The sequence below is a fragment of the Microcaecilia unicolor genome, chromosome 2 (genome assembly GCF_901765095.1).
Source record: "Microcaecilia unicolor chromosome 2, aMicUni1.1, whole genome shotgun sequence".
Lineage (NCBI taxonomy): Eukaryota > Metazoa > Chordata > Amphibia > Gymnophiona > Siphonopidae > Microcaecilia > Microcaecilia unicolor.
In genome coordinates, this window is record NC_044032.1 from 43,829,673 (window position 1) to 43,852,014 (window position 22,342).

Consider the following 22,342-nt stretch of genomic DNA (forward strand, 5'->3'; position numbering starts at 1 on the left):
GAACCTACCAAAGGGTGGGAAAATGTGGGATACAAATACAATAAATAAATCAAGAAATGCTCAGAAATTAAAATTAAATTATCCTGCAGTGAAAAATGTTCAGTATAAAGTACAACTAGAATTATCCTTCCCTTTTAATGGGGCTAAAATTTGGAATAATCTTCCATTTCAGATGAGAGCACTACCTTCTTACCACCTTTTTCACAGATCCCTAAAAACATTTGTTTTCACATTTGTAACCTTAGTCATGTTTCTAACCTTTATAGAAAATTATTGTTAAATTATACTTTCCCTCAATTGTTGAGGTCTCTTTTGATGTTATCTACTTAGAATTTCCTTTGAAATAAGCGGTATATAAGCCTGTATGTAGTATAGTATAGTGCACCTTTCCATTTACCTCCATTCTAACCGCCTTTCCCCCCCCCCCCAAAAAAAAAAAATATATTAAATCTACTTCAAAGCTGTGTCATCTAGTCCTGCCTGGGCACATCTCTTAACCAACTTGTCAAGCTGCGGAAAGATCCAACAGGATCAATAACACCTCATTCCCTTTTGCTACATATCTTAGTACAGAGTTTTCCACTTCATACTGAAACCTCTTCTAAAACCTGACTGTACAGCTTTTTGTACAAGAAGAGTGCTGGGCAGACTTCTACGGTCTGTGCCCTGAGAATGGCAAGGACAAATCAAACTCGGGTATACATATAAAGTATCACATACCATATAAAATGAGTACAGGTCTTTATCTTCCGCCATTTACTATGTTACTATGTAAGCAAAATCTTTCACAAAAGCAGTAACCTTTCTGCAAACAATTTTATCCATTAGCTTTGGTAGCCAGGATTGATTGGCCACAGGTCTGTAACTGGTACATATCTTAGGATCCTTATCTTTGCCATTCAAAAAAACTTTAATTATCAATTTCTTCCAGCCCTGTGGAATGACACCCTCTGTTAGTGAATAATTTACTAAGTCATTAGAAATATAATACAAGGTCCCTTCAACCTCTTAATCACAAACACAGAATAAATTATCAAGAGAAGGTGACCCGGGATTATCTTTCCTAACAGGAATTAACCTGAAAATCTGTACCTCATTCCAAAATACTTCTTTTTGTACAACTTTCCCAGAAGGAACCATCACCCACTCTACTCCTTTCCAACCCCCCTCCCCCCCCATCTCTCTCTCTCTTCTCCCCCCCTTTTCCAGCCTATTCTCCATGTGTTTCATTCAATCCATCATCCTCCATTTCCATCCTCTTTAGTTACCACCTCCCAAGCCCTCATCAACCTTCCTTTATCTCATTACCTCATTACCAGTCCCAGTTCCCTCCATGTCATTCAACCTTCCTGACATCTAGGCCCTTTCTTATTTCTCATCCCCTACCCAGTTTCCTATTGCTCCTCTCTCAACTTCTTCTCGGTCCTATCTGCATATTCTGTCTGCCCTTCTGTCTCTTTACACTTCCTCTCAACCTCTTCTTAGGCCCTTCCAACACTCTTTTTTTTTCCTTCTTCTTCTTGCCACTTCCCTCCCACTACTCTCCCTTCTCATTGCTGCACACCTATCCAACTGGGACAGGCTCGTCCCTCTCCCATCCCACCTCTTCTCTCCCATTAGAATCTTAAACCCTTCAGCCTGGGACCCAGACCCAACTCCTCACCGTGGCGCACAGCTTTGTTGGCAGAAAGAGACACATTTAATGAGATATCATCTCCTGCTGCCACGAGACTAGACTTGCAATAAGGGCTGCAAATGAGAATTTGTCCCAGGTGGGAAAATGCATATTTTCACAGATGGTTCCCAGTCAATCCTACCCCTAGGCTACTATCTTCCAGTTGGCCATGTAAACAGTGTTCAGCAGTACTGTACAGGAATCCTGTGATTATTTGCCTCTATTTTTTTGTAGCTTGCCAAATGGCCACTAGGCTTTGAATCTGTTGGGTTTCCAAACATGTTTGGAATATGTATCATCTCTATTAGCTGTACCAATGCTTATTAACATAAACCCCCTCCAATACTAGCCATATTTGTGAACTAGGCATATTGTTGAGTGGAGGAGTAGCCTCATGATTAGAGCACCAGGGTGACAACCAGGTAAGCCCCATTCAAATCCTACTGCTGCTCCTTGTAATCTTGGTCAAGTCATTTAACCTTCCATTGCCTCAAGTACAAACTTATTTTGAGTCTTCCAGGGACATAAAAATACCTGCTGTACCTGAACACATTTGGATCTGTTTAAGATGTTAAATAGACCTGAAGGCCTATGATAGAAGCTCTATAGAGAGAATTCTACAACAGGACACTTCTGTTTAAGTGCACCGGGCACTATCTAAGAAAATATTTAAATATTTTCCCTTGTGGGCAATGTGCTCTTCGCAATTACCTGATTTGGTCATTGTTAAATTGTCATCGACTTGGAAGTGGGTTTTTTCATATGTTAGACCTTCTTTATGGAATTCTTGGCTGAATAGTTTTTGATATGTCTTATTATGATTTCGCAAACTTTTGAAGACTTTATTGTTTCAGCAATACTATAGCAGAAAAAATCGAGTGGTCCAAAACCATCCCAAACGCTGACATACCCAACAGCTTGTGTAGCGGGTATGGATGACATAACTGACTCTCCAAAGAACCAACACAATTGTAAAATCAAACTCTGGTGATCAAATCCAGTTACTAGCCTGTCTTAAAAGGAAGGCTATATGAAACGTGTACAAATCCGGGAAATTCATACCACCCTGAAAGGCAGGCAGTTTCAAAGTATGCATTGAGATATGTGAGGGCTTACCTTTCCAGAAAAATGTTACTAATAGGAAAGTAAACTGGAAGCTACCGTATTATATATATATCCTCCAGGTGAGGAAGAGTGGTGTCCACCCCAAGATAGTCCTGTAAATTAGAAATTCTAACCCCAAATATTTAATCCCTGATCATCTATCTGAAAGGGATACACTGCCAAATCCAATGTCCATAAATGATGAACGTTCAATGGAAGAACATCTGACTTTGTCCAATTAATGTTGTAACAAAGTCCCAAAATCCTTGATCAATTGCAATAGATGAGGAATATCTTGTAGTTATAAAAATAAAATTGATTCATCTGCATAGCCTGCTACCTTATGACTAATACATTTATATCAATTGTATTCTTCACTTTCAATATCAAAAGTTCTAGTGCCAAATCAAAAGTCAAACATGACAGAGCATGCCTGTCTGGTGCCTTTGTACAGACTGAAAAATAGAGGATAAATGTCTGTTAACTAGGAGTCGGGCCTGAGGTCTAGAAAAAAACAACTTAGTATGATTTTAAAAACCAGGCCCAAATCCAAACCACTGCAAGATAAAAACAAGTCCTACTGAATATTATCAAATGCCTTTTCAGTATCCAATGCAAGTGCCAAAACAAGTATATCTAAGTCCCGTGCTACCTTTTCAAATATTTGAAAAGTATTAATCCGCAAACGAACCTTTTCCGGAGGTGCGAAGGCAGTAGAACGAGAGGACATGAAATGAGATTGAAGGGGGGCAGACTCAAGAAAAATGTCAGTAAGTATTTTTTCACGGAGAGAGTAGTGGATGCTTGGAATGCCCTCCCGCGGGAGGTGGTGGAAATGAAAACAGTAACGGAATTCAAACAGGCATGGGATGAACATAAAGGAATCCTGTTCAGAAGGAATGGATCCTAAGGAGCTTAGCCGAGATTGGGTGGCAGAGCCGGTGGCGGGAGGCGGGGATAGTGCTGGGCAGACTTATACGGTCTGTGCCAGAGCTGGTGGTGGGAGGCGGGGCTGGTGGTTGGGAGGCGGGGATAGTGCTGGGCAGACTTACACGGTCTGTGCCCTGAAAAGGACAGGTACAAATCAAGGTAATGTATACACAAAAAGTAGCACATATGAGTTTATCTTGTTGGGAAGACTGGATGGACCATGCAGGTCTTTTTCTGCCGTCATTTACTATGTTACTATGTTACCTGCATTACATGACCAGTTGCAGAGAAATTTCTGACCAGATTGCTGGGTTCCCCCCCCCCCCCCCCTTTCTTTTTTTTTTTTGAGATGAAAGTGATTCAGGTTTGGCGCGCTTAACTCCCTGTGAGGATGAAGAAGCATAATCTAACTTTGCAGGCTTGATCTCTGTATATTCCAGCACAGATATCCACAATATAGAGTAAGTTTAAAGCATGAAAAGAAACTATAACAAATTCTGCTGGGGAGAGCAGGAGCACCAGGCTTAAGTAGCCATCTTGGATCTCGCTCAACAGCACCCCCTCATGAAGCTACTCTTAACCTGCAACCCCAGTTCAGTTCCCACTGCAGCTCCTTGTGATCTTGGGCAAGTTCTTAATCCTCCATTGCTTCAGGTACAAACTTAGGGGCCCTTTTACCAAAACGTAGCGTGCGCTAACAAACATTAGCATGTGCTAAGTGCCACGAGGCCCATAGGTATAAAAATAGCACAAGCTGCATTTAGTGCATGCTAATATCTGTTAGTGCATACTAAGCTTTAGTAAGGGGTCCCCTTAGACTGTAAGCCCTCCAGGGACAGGGAAATACATAACGTACCTGAATGTAACTCACCTTGGGCTACACTGAAAAAAAAAGGCATGAACAAACCCTTCCTGGAAGAGTTGCTTAGAGGTTAGAGTGCTGGCTGAGACCCAGTGAAGCTAAACCGCACTGATGCTCCTTGTGACCTCGGCAAGTTACTCCAATGTCTCAGATACAAACTAAAGACTCTAATTACTTATGTGCATTAACTGGCAATAACAGGCATGTTTGCTAATAACACAGCTTAACACCATTTACCATTTAACTTGGCAAGCTGCATTATTAATTGAAAGTGCTAAAACTTAACTACTCAAGAGGTTTGTCCAATCTCTCCTCTCTCCTTTAATGTCTGCCTTCCAGAAGGCTGGAAGAGAGACAGACTGATTTAAATGAAACAGAGACCGCCTTTGGGGGAAAGGAGGGGATTTCGGTGAAGTGAAACTCTTGTCTTTGAAATGTTCAGGTACAACAAAAAGAACGCAGCTCTGAAATGCATTTGGCTGAGCAACTGACCACTAGGAAAACTGTTTTGTGTGATACCACCCTGCTGATTTCAAAAAGGAAGGGCACCACATTGAGCCTGCAAATAGGTGGGAAAATGTGGGATACAAATGCAACAAATAAATAAATCCCAAGATGAAACCATAGGTCAAATTGGACACCTAGGGTAAATTCAGAAAGGGTCCTGAAATTTAGGTGCCAGGATGATGCGAGCTAAGCACGAAACTCTATAACCACAGTTGTGTGCACAACTGTTATAGAATACTAGGGTAAGTCTGCATTTACACACCTAACTTTAGGCTCAAAATGCTCACACCGAACTGTAGGCAGTTAGGAACATAGTATTATGTAACCTGTGCATGTAACTGCCTGTCAGGCCCGTGACTTGGAGGGAAACCACCAAAGTGGAGGGACGAGGGTAACCTTACGAAGTCCGCAGAAACAGGCAAACATTAAGGTTGATGGATGAGTCTTCCAACACAATCACATTAACAAGAGAAGATTCTCTCGTTAGTGTGATTGTTTTGGAAGGCCCACAACTCACCTTTACCCCTCCATGAAGTTGCACACTCTGGAATCTAAGCATGCAACTTATAGAATAGCGAATGCAACTTACTGAATAGCGACTAACACAGGTAACTGCTAACCGGTGCCAATTAGAACCAGTTAAGGCTAATTATAGACTTATTGCTCGTTAACACCAATTATCAGCTTATTACTAAATTGTTACCTGTGCAACTGCCCTTATTCTATAACTTGTGTGTGCAAATGTGTGCACTAGTAGTAAATTTGGGCACACGAGATTAGAGAATTAGGGGACTAATATGTTTAAACATAGAAGAATATATGCAAAGACCATATGGCCTATCCAGTCTGCCCATCCATACCATCTATTCTCCCTATCATCACTCCTTTAGAGATTCTATGTACTCGTCCCAAGCCCTCTTGAATTCAGATACTGTTTTCGTCTCCACCAGGAGGCTGTTCCACGAATTCACCACCCTTTCTGTGAAGCATTTCCTCAGGTTACCTCTGAGTCTGTCCCCTTTCACCTTCAGAAGAACATAAGCATTGCCATACTGGGACAGACCAAAGGTCCATCAAACCCAGTATCTTATTTCTAACAGTGGCCAATCCAGGTCACAAGAACCTGGCAAGATCTCAGAACAGTAAAACAGATTTTATGCTGCTTATCCTAGAAATAACCAGTGGATTTTCCCAAGTCCATCTTATTAATTTGCTTATGGACTTTTCTTTTAGGAAATTGTCCAAACCTTTTTTAGACCCTGCTAAGCTAACTACTTCATCCTATGACCCCTCATTCCAGAGCTTCCTTTCAAATGAAAGAGACTCACCGGCTGTGCATTTATGTCACACAGCTATTAAATATTTCTATCATATCTCCCCTCTCCCACCTTTCTTCCAAAGTATAAATATTGATATCTTTAAGTTTGATCCATATGCTTTATGACAAAGACCACTGACCATTTTAGTAGCCATCCTCTGGACCAACTTCATCCTGTCTATATCTTTTTGAAGGTGCAGCCTCCAGAATTGTACACAATATTCTAAATTAGGTCTCGCCAAAGTCTTATACAGGGACATCATCACCTCCTTTTTCCTACTGGCCATTCCTCTCCCTATGCACCCAAGCATCCTTCTAGCTTTTGTCACCATTTCTACCTGTTTGGCCACCTTAAGATCATCACATATGATCACATCCAAATCCCTCTCCTCTTTCTAGTACAAAAGTTCTTCACCCCCTAAACTGTACTATTCCCTTGGGTTTTTGCAGCCCAAATGCATGACCCTGCATTTTTTAGCATTGATTCTTAGCTGCCAAATTCCAGACCATTCCTCTAGCTACGCTAAGTCCTTCCTCATGTTGTCCATAGCATCAAGGGGCATCTACCCTATGGTATCATCCTCAAAGAGACCAACCTTGTCACTTACAAAAATGTTAAAAAGAACCGGCCCAAGAACCAAACCTTGCAGCAAACCACTGGTAACGTCCTTTTCCTCAGAATAAGCTCCATTTATCACTACCCTCTGTTTTCCATTCAACCAGTTCCTAACCCAGACAGTCACTTTAGGGCCCATACCGAGAGCACTCAGTTCATTTATTAGTTGTCTATGCAGAACTGAGTCAAAGGCTTTGCTAAAAATCTAAATACACATCTCGTGCTCTCCCTCAATCCAAATTTCTTGTCACCCACGCAAAGAAATGAATCAGCTTTAGCTGACAAGACCTGGCACTAGTGAAATCATGTTGTCTCAGTCCTGTAATCCACTGGATTCCAAAAACTTTACTATTCTTTGTTTTAAAAATGTTTCCATAATTTACTTCCGCTTTTGTGAAGAGGGACCACATCTGCTCTTCTCCAGTCCTCTGGGACCATTTCCGACTCTAGATAAGCATTGAAAAGGTCAGCCATTGGAGCAACTAGAACTTCTCTTAAATTTCTTCAGTACCTTCGGATGTGTGCCATATAGCCCCATCACTTTGTCCACCTTTTAGTTTAACCAGCTCCTTGTGAACATAATCCTCTGAAAATCATTCAGGGACTACCACCCCTCCAATCCTATTTCTCTTTGTCTTCAGCTGTAAACACAGAACAGAAATATTTGTTAACCAATTCCTCCTTATGTTTCTCAGCTTCTACATATTCCTCCCCTTCACCTTTGAGTCTCATAATGCCACTTTTTCACTTCCTCCTATCACTAACATATATAAAAAATGTACCATATCCAGATGACCTGCTACTGATCTTCTTTGTCCTCTTCCTCTTTAGAACAGCTGTGCAGTACCCCGTGTCTGAATAGAGCTGAGAGATAATGACCTCTGAAGGACCTTCTGTGAGAAGACTAAGATACCAGAAATAAAATCTCTGTAGGGAGAGATGGCCTCCCCCTGGCACCATGCTTCAAATATTATCCATATCCTGAGCTACACCAACAAAGTGTATCTCTTCCTTGCCTTTGGTAAGGTGGCAATTACTGCTGCAAAATTCCCTCTCTTTTTCAAGCTTAGCCCTGTCAAGGGCCAAGCTGTAATCGAGTACAGAGAGAGATCTACCTTTAGAATTAGTAGTCTGAGCCTTAGTAGCCACTACTGTGGGAGAACTGAAGAGATTCTTCTGACTTGATCCTCATCTGATTGTTTTCATATAGTGGGTGTCTGGACCAAACTGAGGTGACCAGGACAAGCAATATAGTGTAAGCACCAATACTTCTGAATGACCTTATTTATTAAAGACCAGGGTGGGAACATATATAGCAGAACTATGGCTGGCCATATCTGAACTAATGCATTTATTCTCTTCAACCACACTGCTCTCCAGCAGCTAGAGATTCCTAGTACCTTGGTATCCTCTAGGTAGGCCTCTACCTTTTCTTGATCAAAGAGAATGCTTCATCAGACAATTTCCATTCTCTGGGTCCAAGGTGTGTGGATTCAAATAGCCCACATATATGTTGTCTACTCCAGCAATGCAGCCTCCAGACCAAGTCTCCAAATGCTTCCCTGCACCTTGTTGCAATGGATCTGCCTCCTATGCTACCTGCATACTCCTGGTGCCTCCTCATTGAGAGTCACTGCCAAAGCATTGTCTGATAGTACATGGTAACAGGAGCTGCCCAAGGCGGGTAGAGAGGGAGAGAGCCCAGCCCAAGGGGATGGAGTGACACAACAAATATAACCACTGTACACTGAAAGCAGAGTCTTTGGTTGCTCATCCCCTGCTAAGACACTTAGTACTGAGGAGGGGGTCCTAGACCTGGAAAGGTGGAACCTGGCCTCTGCTGGCAAATTGTAACCTCTATGGAGAAGCAGAAGAAACTTTAGGTCAGACTTCTGAGCGGGGAGTTGTGACAAAGGAAGGAGTGGAAAAAGACACCCCGGGCAGGAAGGAATGGATGCAGAGGAGCCTCATTCCCAGTACGACTCTGCCCAAAGTACACGGGATCACTGGTTTGAGATGGGATCAGATGGACTTGTAATGAGAAACAATCGGATGTGACTTGTTTTCCCTTTTTTTTCCTTACCCATGGCCTGTAAATATTGGTTATTAGAACTGTTAAATCAATAAACAGTTTGAAGTTCATTTTCTGCGACTGCTTGATTTCCCCCCTCCCCTTTTGAGTGTCGATTCCTGAAAACCCAGGATAGGATTCCCTCTGGCCTACCAAAGACCTCTCTGGCTCCAGTCTGCACACAACTCATCAGACTGAAGGTTTCTTAGCCAGTATCCTGAACTGTTTGAGCAGAACCACAGTTACATTTAATTAACTTAATACACTGATTATTATCATCCACGACAGCTAAGTGACTTACCTGTAGCAGGTGTTCTCCAAGACAGCAGGCATATATTCTCACATATGGCTGGTGTCATCCATGGAGCCCAGTGTAGACACTGCCAAGTGCACTGTCACATTAAATCTTAGAGGCAGTGCCTCCACCACAAATACATGGGTGCCTTCCCGCCTGACGCTCGAGCACTGGATCAGCAGTACAGTACTAAAGCGAAGAAGACAACTCCCAGGAGAGGTGGGAGGGATGTGAGAATATATGCCTGCTGTCCTTGGAGAACACCTGCTACTTTCTTTGAGGTCAAGCAGGCATAATATTCTCACATGTGGAACTCACTAGATTCCAGGCTCACAATATAAATAAATTTTTCAACTAAGTAAATAGTGAGCCTGGTGGAAAAAAAAGGGCCGGAGGACAGAGTTGACCTTTAAGTAGTAAAAAGATTCTACAGGACTGCTTGTCCAACCCAGCTATCCTGCCTAGAATGCTGCTCCAGACAGTGAGCAATGAAGGTGTGGATAGACAACCATATAGCTGCCTTGCAAATGTCTTCAACGGAGGCAGAGTGGAAATGGTCTACTGAAGCCACAACGGTTCTTACATTGTGAGCCACGACTTGGCCATGAAGGGTCAGCACATCCCGAGTATACGCATAGGAGATACAATCAGCCAGTATGTTTGGTAATGGGTATCCCTAATCTGTTAGGGTCGAAGGATACAAAAAGCTGGGAGGACTTCCTATGAAGTTTTGTTCACTTCAGCTAATAAGCTATAGCATGTTTGCAGTCTAAGGTATACAATGCTGCTTCTCCAGGAAAAGAGTGTGGCTTAGGTAAAAGACAGGTAGTACAATGGGCTGATTGAGGTGGAACTCCGATACCACTTTAGGGAAAAATTTGGGGTGGGTTTGGAGTACAACCCTGTCATGGTAGAACCTGGTGTAAGGTGGGTCTGCCACAAGGGCTTGAAGTTTGCTTACTCTTCTGGCCAAAGAAAGAGCTATTAAGAATACTACCTTATATCTGAGGAACTTCAGAGAACAGGAATGAAGTGGTTCAAAAGGAGGTTTCATGAGAGTTGTGAAATCCCAAACCACAGGTGGTGGTTTGATAGGAGGTTTGGTATTATAACCCGGGTCTCACCTGTGCACTAACTCCGGCCCCAGGGACCTCCCAGTCACTCCCCCCGCACTATGAAGTAAACCTTTCATGAATCTTACTAATCAGGGGAAGAAAATCCTTTACACAACCTTCACAGTCTATGCTCACTCTCAGGCCACTCTTACCACACACCTCATTTCCAGTCAAGCTGGGATGGGTCAACAATCTGGAATAGCAATCCGGGGGTTGGGAGACGCTTTCCAATTTTGGATTCCACTCAGCTCTACAGTCCAGGAACCACACTGTACTCCAGAAGGTTTAACAAACAACTTTTATTCCAACCTCTGCAACAGGCAAACTTATAACTTTAATCTTCTTATAGTCACTTAGTAAACTCCAGCAAAATTCAACCTCAGATTTCTGTTATTCCCGGAGGGAACACCTTTTCCACTATTCTCATGTATATTTACAGAGGCACTTACTTTCAGGGGCTATATAGATATTCACAAGGCTCCTGTCCATGCCTATCCCAGAGGATATTGTCCCCAAGGCTGTGCTCCTCACTTTTACAGGTTCAGACCCTTCTGGCCTGACTCCCTCCAAGGTGACCTTTGCGTTGGCTCACCCTGGTCCTGGGATGGGTACTCCCTGGCTCCTATGCCACACTCTCCTCTTTACATCCAATGGTCTGCATCTCTTAAAAATGGGAACCCCCTTCTCCTTCTTTGGGTCACTTGGCAGGGGCTTGCAGGCAACCAAAGACCCCTCTAAAGGGCAAACACTTTACTTGATCTCCTTCCAAAATCCTCCCACCTTGACACTTCCTTTCAGTGCACTTTCTTTGTGCATTTTATTCCAAAGATACTTCCCAGGGACCTCCCAGTCACTCCCCCACATTATGAAATAAACCTTTCATGAATCTTACTAACAGGGAAAGAAAAGAAACTGGTTTATTATCAACGCTGAAGTGAAATGCACTCTGAGTTAGTTTTGAGGCCAGATTCCGAAAGATGGAGGAGGTACTCCATAAGGTTAGGAAGAGAGCATGTAAGAGGGTCGAGTGCACTAGCTGCACACCAGAGGAAAAATCTCTTCCATTTGAAATGGTAACATTTTTGTGTAGAAGGTTTCCTAGAGGCTAGGAGTATCCTAGAGCCTCCTTCAGGAAGGTTTAAGGAATGTAAATCTATGTCATCGGGTACCAAGCCATCAAGGCTAAAGAGCAAGGGTCTGGATGGAGGAGAGATCCTTGATTCTATGTTGTTAAGGTTGGAAAAGGATCTAACCTCAATGGTTCTCTGGAAGATAACTCTAGGAGGAGAGAGAACTAGATTAGACAAGGCCAGTAGGAAGCAATTAGAATCATGGTCCCTTGGTCTTGATTCAGTTTGAAATGAGTTTTTCCTATGAGAGGTGGTGGGGGAAAGGCATACAGAAGGTCTTTTCCTCATTAGAGCAAGAAAGCATTCGGGGCTGTACAGTTGGGTGCATATATCCTGGAACAAAAACGAGCAAGCTTCCCATGTTCTGAGAAGCAAACAAGTCTATTGCTGGGGTCCCACACTGCTGGAATATTCGAGGTTATAAGAGGCCACCTCTGTTGAAAGAGGATGAGTCTCCCTCTGACTGGTGGGTCATTTGGCACAGACAACTGTATGGTGGCAATGCTATCTAGGAAGTAGTCAAAAATTGGGCTGTTAGACTGAGAGGGTGTCTAGATTTTTGGCCCCGCTGTTGCCTTGGCTGTGAGTGTTTGGGCGGAGTCCTTTGAGGTGAGCGACACTATTCCTTAAATCCATCAAAGGTCTTTTAAAGACTAGTTATGATCATACTTTAAAGATACATCGCTGAAAATATTTGCGATTGTCAAACATTTATCAAGGCTCCTGAAGCAGACACGTATGTGCCAAAACATGGTACCATGTCGAGTCATCACCAAATAAAAGTTTTAAATTGCATATCGAGAGACCTTGGTATGTTTTGAAGAGCCTGATCCTGTTCCCACTTCTTGTTTGGCTGTTTAATTAGGTTGGCCACTTCCTTGACTTTCTCACCAAACAAGTTTTATCCACGACAAGAGACATCCGCCAGACACTCCTGGACAGCATATTTGAGGTCAGAGACCCTGAGCCAGAAGAGACGTTGCATTGCCACTCCTAAGGTGGAAATGCATAAAGAGGCATCAAAGGCCTGCCTTGCCAGATATTTACAACAGTTGAGACATTTTCTGTGAAGCTTATGGAATTCCTCAGCTTTCTTGGGGGGAAGGAATTCCACAAATAGAGGGTAAGGTAAAGTTAAAGCATTTGATAATGCTTTAACCTAACCTTACCTTAAAGGTAAGGCATTAAACCTTACCTTTAAAGCCTGCTCCACACACTCCCTCACTGCCGAAGAAAATGGTAGGGGGTTTAGGCAGCAAGTCATACATGGAGAGACTTGCTGACCTAAACATGTTTACACTGGAGGAAAGGAGAAACAGGGGTGATATGATACAGACATTCAAATATTTGAAAGGTATTAGTTTGCAAGCAAACCTTTTCCAGAGACGGGAAGGTGGTAGAACTAGAAGGCATGAATTGAAATTGAAAGGGGGCAGACTGGGGAATAATGTCAGGAAGTATTTTTTACTGAGAGGGTGGTAGATACCTGGAATGTCCTCCTGTGGGAGGTGGTGGAGACGAAAACTAACAGAATTCAAAAATGCATGGGACAAACACAAAGGAATCCTGTTTAGAAGGATCGGATCCAAAGAAGCTTAGGGAAGATTAGGTAGGAAAACCGGTGCTGGGCTGACTTCTACAGTTTGATGGAAGTTGAGTAGATTTGGATGGGCCAGGGTGGAGCTTTTCTGGTGATCTGACAACTTCTTCAGAAATTTTAGAACAAGGCCAGTGACGGACAGACTTCTACAGTCTATGCCTTAAAAATGGCAAGGATAAATCAAAAATAGGTATACATATGATGTAACACTTCATACCATATGTAATGATTTTATCTTGTTGGGCAGTCTGGATGGACCGTTGTACAGGTCTTTATCTGCTGCCATCTACTATGTTACTATGATATACTGTCTTTCGGTGGTACATTCAAAGCAGTTTACATTCTACATACAGAGGAACAGAGGCATGTGATCTTGCACTGCGAGTGCATTTTAAAGCAGATTCCACAACTAAGGAATGATGAGGTAACTGTGTTTTCTCAAACCTACTAGATTTCTGTATCCTATACATTATATCAATTTTCCTTAGGGCCATCTAAACTGTCAGTGGATTCTCCCAGTTTTTGAGTACAGTATTTTTCATAATTGTATGAAGGGAAACTTGATTCCTTCTCTAGGAGGACAGTCATAATCCAGAACCTCAAAGAATTCTGAACAAGGTTCTTCCTTTGTCTCTAATTTGAAAGATATGGCTTGAGCCATCTCACGGAAAAAGCCGGGAAAGGATATAGTTTCTGGAGGAGATCCTTGTCTCTCAGGTGGAAGAGAAGGATCAGATGGAATGCCATAGGACTCTTCACCTGAGAGGTCCTGTGGATCCTGATCCATCTCCCAGGAGAGGTCCAAGCCTGACTCTTCAAAGTACTGTTCGTGGGAAGTACATGGAAGCGAGTGTCGACAATAGTGTTAGCTCTGTGTCAAGGTACATCGAGGGAGATGAGTCTTTGAAGTCGGAGAAAGTTCCTCTGCTGATGTCAATGCATGCATCTACTACTACTACTTATCATTTCTATAGCGCTACTAGACGTACGCAGCGCTGTACACTTGAACATGAAGAGACAGTCCCTGCTCGACAGAGCATAGAATCTAATTAGGACAAAGAGGACAAACAAGAGATAAGGGAATAGTAAAGTGAGGATGATAAAATAAGGGTTCTGAACAAGTGAATAAGGGTTAGGAGTTAAAAGCAGCATCAAAAAGGTGGGCTTTTAGCTTAGATTTGAAGACGGCCAGAGATGGAGCTTGACATACCAGCTCAGGAAGTCTATTCCAGGCATATGGTGCAGCAAGATAAAAGGAACGGAGTCTTGAGTTAGCAGTGGAGAGAAAGGGTGCAGATAAGAGAGATTTACCCAGTGAATGGAGTTCCCAGGGAGGAATGTAGGGAGAGATGAGAGTGGAGAGGTACTGAGGAGCTGCAGAGTGAATGCACTTATAGGTCAATAAGAGGAGTTTGAACTGTATGCGGAAACGGATAGGAAGCCAGAGAAGTGACTTGAGGCTAATATGAGAATAGCGACACTGGCGGAATATTAGTTGTGCAGCAAAAGTTTGAACAGATTGAAGAGGAGAGAGATGGCTAAGTGGGAGACCTGTGAGAAGCAAGTTGCAATAGTCTAAGCGAGAGGTAATAAGAGTGTGGATGAGGGTTCTGGTAGTGTGCTCAGAAAGTAAAGGGCGAATTTTAGTGATATTATAGAGAGAGAAACAACAGGTTTTAGCAGTCTGCTGAATATGTGCAGAGAAGGAGAGGGAGGAGTCGAAGATGACCCCAAGGTTACGAGCTGATGAGACAGGAAGGATGAGAGTGCTAGCCACAGAAATAGAGAATGGGGGAGGAGGAGAGGTTGGTTTAAGGGGAAAGATAAGAAGCTCAGTCTTGGTCATGTTTAGTTTCAGATAGCGCTGAGACATCCAGGCAGCAATGCCAGACAGGCAGGCTGATACTTTGGCCTGGATTTCGGCTGAGATTTCTGGTGTGGAGAGGTAGATCTGGGAGTCATCAGCGTAAAGAAGATACTGAAAACCATGGGATCAGATCAGAGTACCAAGGGAAGAAGTATAGATGAAGAAAAGAAGAGGTCCCAGGACCCTGCGGTACACCAACTGACAGTGGGATAGAAGTAGGAGGAGGATCCACTAGAGTACATAAATACATAATAATGCCACACTGGGAAAAGTATACACTAAAGGTACGCTGGGAGAGATAAGAAGAAAACCAGGAAGGAACAGAGCCCTGAAATCCAAGTGAGGACAGCGTATCAAGGAGTAGGCTGTGCTCAACAGTATCAAAAGCAGCAGATAGATCGAGAAGGATCAGGATAGAATAGAGACCTTTGGATCTGGCCAGGAACAGATCATTGGAGACTTTAGCAAGCGCTGTTTCAGTTGAATGAAGGGGGTGAAAGCCAGATTGAAGTGGATCAAGAATAGCTTGAGATGAAAGAAAGTCAAGGCAACAGTGGTGAACAGTATCTTAGATAGGAAAGGGAGGAGGGAGATGGGGCGATAGTTGGAAGGACAGGTAGGGTCCAATTAAGGTTTTTTAAGGAGTGATGTGACTACGACATGTTTGAAGGCATCAGGAACAGTCGCAGTGGAAAGTGAAAGATTGAGGATATGACAGATGAAAGGGATGACAGTAGGAGAGATAGTGTTAAGTAGATGGGTGGGAATAGGATCATAGGAACAGGTAGTTAGTTTCGAGGAGGAAATATTCGGTCAGGTTCATGCTGCCCTGGATGATCAATACCAAGCCGACATGTGGGCCCTCTCCCGTGACTGTCTCTTTGGTGTAACGACAGGTTGGGCTGAGGCTGGCACAAGCACCCTGTAAGCTTGTATAGACTGAATGAAGTAGCCTTGAAAGCTCCTCTTTGAGTATAGCCTGGATATGTAGGGCAGGCGTCAGTACCGGCTGAGAAAGCAGTGTGGATGCAGCTTGAGTAATAGCGTGTGCAGGTGTAGGAGATATTGAAGACCTCAAAGGCTGTCTATGAGAAATAAGTTGGAGAGAAGGACAGCAGTCAGTGTGGCATGGCTGCTTCCCATACATTGAGGACGGCGAAGCAGGGGAGGTGTTGACAGAGTGCTTGGAGGGAGAACAATGGCAATGCTTTTTAGTTTTTTTTTTACGCTGCAGGTCCCTTGATGTATGCAGCACTGACGAAGAGAACATAGAGTCCTTACGCTGTCGTGGTACTCGGTCTGATGTTGGACCCTCTCATTGCATCAGTGCACCCGATGTTGTGTCACAAGCCAATTCCTCTGACATGCTCAATGCGAGTGCTGATGTCGGTGCAGAACTGAAACGTTTTTCATGCTGGACTCTGCAGGCTTTAAGGGTCTTCACTTGAATGTGCAGGCAGAGGCTACACTGTATGTCCCTGTGCTCTGGACCTAAGCACTGAACACAACAGTTATGGGGGTCCGTGCCTGAAATAGTCCTACCATATTCAGTGCACTTCTGAAAGCCACGTGGCACCTTTGTTGATATGGAGAGAAAGACGGCTGACACAAGGTCAAAAGGCTCTGGCCCGGGTAGCTCGAGTAGTCGCGTACCCGAAAATGGTTGATGGTTTCTGGGCAAAAGATGGGCTCAGAGGTTCAAAGTCCGAAAATTGAAAAAAAAATGAAAAATAATTGAAATAATGGCTAAACTTTAAGAAATCAGTATTGAAAAAAGAAAAATATGAAGAAAAAATATATCCCAAAAAAGGAAAAGCACCAAAAAGGGAAAGGTTTGACGCGCTGAGAAGAGATTTTAAAAACAACCTCTCTGCTCCGTTGAAAACGATAGACTACTGCTGGTCCCGCACTCGGGGTACTACCTCAAAGATTTAAAGTGACAGTGCACTTGGCAGTGCTCGCACCAGGCTCCGTGGATGATGGCACCCATATGTGAGAATATTATATCTGCTTGTCCTCAGAGAATCTCAGTTAAACACAACTGTACAGGTCAGATTACAAAGTCCAATTCATCCAGAGTAAATCACAAGTTACTATAAGATTTTCTTTAAAAAGCAAATTCTTTAGCTGCATCCTAAACTCAGGTAATCAGTAAGGTTTTTCAGATCATCTGGCAATGTATTCCCTGAGAAACAAAAGGCATTCACCCTCGCAAACCTAAACCCCCTTATCTGGGGACAATGACGAATTTCTCATTCTGGTAGAATGCAACAATCTATTTGGCAAATGGACTTTCCAATTAGTACACAAATAATTAGGCCCAATCCCCTCAATGGGCTCAGCATAAAACCTCAAAGTCCTAGCTTCCACTGGAAACCAGTGCAGTGCTTGAAGCAATGGTGTAGCTCCAGAGATGCCAAGTTAACAGTTCCAGGCTGAGGCTGGGGATTTTTGGCCAATCCTGGTTTTGAACTTCCATTCCAAAGCAGCGTGGGATTTGTGGTGCCTGATCCTGCCCATTGAAATCAGTGCTGCAAGTTCCATAACACACCAGGATGGGGTGGTTTGAAATCCAGGACTACCCAATATCTCCAGCCTGGAACTGGGTAACTTGGCCTCTCTATAGCTCTCTCCCAGATCTTTTTATATGTAACAATTTTGCTATGATGTCATAAGCCTGTACTCAAACCTATTTGTCCCGTTCCTCAGAACTTCCAAGCTATCCAGGAGGGAGATAGTGAGACAGCCCTGGATTTCTAACATCCCCATCATAGTGCATTATGGGACCTAAAGTACTGGTATCACTAGGTAGAATCAGGGACCACAAATTCCACATTGCTTTGGAATGCAAGTAAGGACTGGCCAAAGTGTCTTCCTCCTAAAACTGGGTAACTTTGCAGCTCTTTTTCCATAGCCCAGCAGCCATTGCAGAAGCAGTTCTGTGGCTGAGAGACTCCCCCCCCACCACCACCACCACCACCACCAAACGTTGCTCCCTACAGAACCCAGCAGATGTGCTTTCTTCAACCAACCAATAGGTGTCACTGTTGCATGACAGATTCCCTTGGGCTGTCAGCTCTTCCTTTGCAGCAACTCTATCCCATACTAGCCCCTGGGGCAAAAACTGGGTCATCAACTGGAACCCAGGTCTCCCACATGCCGGCGGGACACTGGCATGGTTCTCAATGTTTAAAATGCTTACATAACCCAGATTCAGTACAAAGGTGAGGGGTAGTTCGTGGAGGGAAGCTGAGAGAGTCAAAAGAAGATGACCAACACAGGGAAAGAGATGTCTGAACATGTTACAGAAAACAGATGAGGGATCAAAGACATAGACCCGGTCTCTACATTCTATGAAGGCACTGCAAAGACAGGTTAGTGAATATTGACCAGCTTCCAGTGCTCAGATCCCATCCTAATAATACAGCCAAGCTGATGGATGGCCCAGCCTCTTTCTGCAGGGGACTCTACATATTCTAACTTTCAAAAACAGGCTTATTCTGCATTTCCCCTATATCTGCTTGCATTTTGGCCACCTTTCTTCAATCCTGTTTTTATAAAAATGATTGGATATTTATCTGTCTTAGCCTATTTACAATTTTGCTTGGTTATTTCCACTGTGCTGTTTGGCTTGCTCTTCTGTTTTAAGGTTTTTTTACCTCCTGTTCCTTCAGGTATCCATTTTGCTTGTAAACTCTTTGGGAAAAGTCTTAAGTGTACCTGAATTCTAAGAATGTAAGACCCTGGTACTGGTATTATTCACAGTCCCCAAGGATCACCAATGGGTTAGGTTTTCAGGATGTCCCTAATGCATGAAAGTTTTGAAGGCCTATTTTCTCCACTGTATGCAAATCCAGTCTCTCGTGCACATTTAGTAGGGATATCCTGAAAACCTGGCCTGTTCACAGCCCTCTGGAATTAGGAGTGAATACCAGTGCTGTATGACAGCTGAGTGCCATTTGGAAAAGTGGGCTGAAAATCCAAAATGTATTGGTGTTCTGTAATTAATTGGCTATTGAACCTCCCCCCTCCCCTAAAAAGGTACACCAACCTGCACTTTGTATTCCAGTTTCACTCTACAGTAACTGCTAAAAAAAGAAAGGAAATAATTAACTAACAGATAGCAAGCCAGCAACGCAGCTAAACACAAGCTTTACTCCAAGGTCTCTTTCGGACACCTGTCTTTTTATTTATTAGTTATTTGGATTTAGCTCATGCCTTTTCAGTAGAAGCTGAAGGCCAGTTTTGCTGGTGTACTGTTGCTGTTTTACTCCTGGGCTGAATTGAATCTCTCTATACTATTTGCCTCTAAAAGGTGGAATGACAACACATGTGGCAGAACAGACAGATGCACCAGAACCCGACATGTGAACACTTGCTTGAGTCCCTAAAACTGGACTGGAGCAAGTGTTCACATGTCAGATTCCAACTGATCTGTCAGTTCTACCACACGTGTTGTCATGTCATTCCACCTTTTAAAAGGCAAATAGTGCAGAAAGATTCACTTCAGCCCAGGAATCAAACCTGTAGTTGGCTCTGCAATGCTGTGACCAGTCCCCTGAGCCATCCAGTTCTCGGTCTGAATGGGATGAAAACAGGGCTGGCCCAACCATTAAGCAAGACTAGGTGATAGTTACTGGCAGCAGCAGCCAGTAACTAGTCAGCCTTTTTGTGCCCCGATCACAGTGACACAAGATTATTCAGTTCTTGGGGGGGAGCTACTACTACTATTTAGCATTTCTATAGCGCTACAAGGGGGAATAGTGTAAGGCTGAAAGTTTGTCTAAGGTGTCCAGGTGTCCACATAAGAAAGCCTATTAAAAAATAAGTACTTCCTCCTTTTTTCTGTCAGGGATGGTACCTTTCAATCCTCTCCAGGGCATGCAAATGGATGCAGTGCAGGAGACAGCTCAAACTGAGAATCCGCACTGTCAATCAATGGCAGAAACGAGGGTCTCGCGGACAGAAGCCGCCTCCTGACAATCCGACATTCGCTCTGCCCAATCTTCCCCAGTCCTTTTTCTGACAGTCAAAACATTAACCCCTCCCTGAACACAGACCTGTGACGAACCTGATTCTGGTCCCCTGTTACTGCATCTGGCAGTCAGTGGTTTTTCCTACATCATTCATTCATGCCCCCGTTCTCCTAAGCCAGACTTACCCAGAAGTTGTCCTTAAAGGATGTCCCCTTCATTGTAGCAGCTGCTCGAAATGTACAGAAAGTTACCGCACTCCTCTCTGAAGAAACACTTGTAACTTTTAGTTCCTCCACTCTTCCTTCCCTGTTTTCTAAGAACCGCCTCGCCGCTGGGTCCTAAAGACCTTCGGTCCCAAGCACAGAGGTTTGTGCCCTCCTCCGGTTGCTTCTAGCACAAGGTTTGTGCGTGCCACCTGCTGGGAAGCCCGTTTCACAAACTGCAGACTTTCCCAGCATGACAACAAAACATGTTGTATTTATTAGAATTTATTTCACCACCTTTTTGAAAGAATTCACTCAAGGCCTGTACAGTAGGAATAAATCAGACATAAGCAACAGACAATTACAGCAGTAAAAAAATATTAAAACAACAAAGTATGGCACAGTATACTACTTACAATGTCAACACAATACATAATAGAACATTTTAATAGACAGCGGTAGGCAGTGGCGTTCCTGGCCTGGATGGCACCCGGGGCGGAGCGCTAATGCGCCCCCCCCCCCCGGGTGCAGCGCACCCCCCCTGCCAAATGACACCTTCGCCCCCCTTCTGGTGAAATGACACCCCCCCTGGGTGCACGCTGCTGGGGGGGGTGCCGCGGCGCGTGCCTGCTCCGAGTTCGCTAAACTTCGCTTCGCTGCAGCTCCCTCTGCCCCGGAACAGGAAGTAACCTGTTCCGGGGCAGAGGGAGCTGCAGCGAACGAGCGACGAAGTTTAGCGAACTCGGAGCAGGCGCGCGCCGCGGCACCCCCCAGCGGCGTGCACCCGGGGCAGACCGCCCCCACCGCCCCCCCCCTTGGTACGCCACTGGCGGTAAGGTATAAGCAAAGATGGAACATATAGATAGGTAAGAGATAGGTTAGAAAATAAGAGGGCTAATTTAGTTGCACATGAGGTCAGAGAGATGATTACATGTTATCTCAGCTAGGGTAGGAGTGGATAAACCTGTCCTGCTGCAGTATGTGCAGTTGTGTGTATGCATGAGACTAACAAGTTAATTAATTCTTCCATTAAAGGTCTAGTTTAAGAGCCAAGCTTTCATCTGCTTCCTGAAGTGAGAAAGACTTGTTCTAAGTGCAGTGGCGTTCCTTGGTCAGCTGCCACCCGGGGCAGATCACCGCTGCACACCCCCCCAAGGTGCAGCGTCATCCATTCCCACCGGGTGCAGCATGACACCCCCCCCCCCCCCGGGTGCAGCGTCCTCCCCCCGGCACATCACCCAGTGGCGTAGGAAGGGGGGCAGCAGGAGTGGTCCACCCCGGGTGCATGCCGCTGGGGGGGGGGGGGGTGTCGGCTCCACTGGTTCCCTGCTTCCTCTCCCCCGGAACAGGTTACTTCCTGTTCCGGGGCCGAGAGAGCGGGGAACCAGCGGAGCCGACGCAGCACCCAACGACGTGCACTCGGGGCAGACCGGCCCTCCCGCCCACCTCCTTTTCTATGCCACTGGTAAGAATGCACTCCGAGGGGGGATGCGCCGAGGGGGTGGTGCACCGTGCTGCACCCGGGGGGGTGCGCAGGGGCGAACCGACCTCGCTACGGCACTGACATCACCTTCAAGCCCCCCCCCCAGGTGCATTCTTCTTACCTGCTGGGGTGCTGGGAGCAGCCGCGTGGCTGTCGGCTCCGCTGGTTCCCTGCTCCCTCTGCCCCGGAACAGGAAGCTAGTCAAAAATATTAGTTCAATAAAGAGGTATCATCTAAATTTTCTCTTTTTTTGTCTTTATTTATTAACCTTAAAAGTGGACTAAAATGGTTATTACACTAAAGTTATTTGCAGCTTTGTGGAGTAGGGTTGCAATATTGTCCCATGGCTTAAATCTAGGCCTAGATACTGTATCTAACATTGCTTGAGGTTTCCATCTTACTACCTAGGACCCAATGCAGAAAACTTGTGTTAGAAGCCATACACTGATGCTTAACGCTCAACCCTCCTAATGCAAGAGTAAGGCCAAACATTTTGCTCCCCAGTGCAATAATAAAATTATATGCAAATAGACCCAGTGCAAATATTGTGCACTAGCATGGAAGGAGCACTCGATTCATGTGCACATGGA

General features: G+C 44.4%; 1 protein-coding gene across 1 annotated transcript in view; it reads right to left on the minus strand.

Annotated features, from left to right (window-relative positions):
- The window catches only part of LOC115461849 (proline-serine-threonine phosphatase-interacting protein 2-like), a 260,520-nt gene extending 240,167 nt beyond the window's left edge, over positions 1-20,353 (minus strand). The window contains exon 1 of the mRNA XM_030191905.1: positions 20,252-20,353. Within this exon, the coding sequence (XP_030047765.1) occupies positions 20,252-20,284 (33 nt within the window). The 5' untranslated portion in view covers positions 20,285-20,353. The remainder of the gene's footprint in view (positions 1-20,251) is intronic.
- Between the last annotated feature and the right edge of the window lie 1,989 nt (positions 20,354-22,342).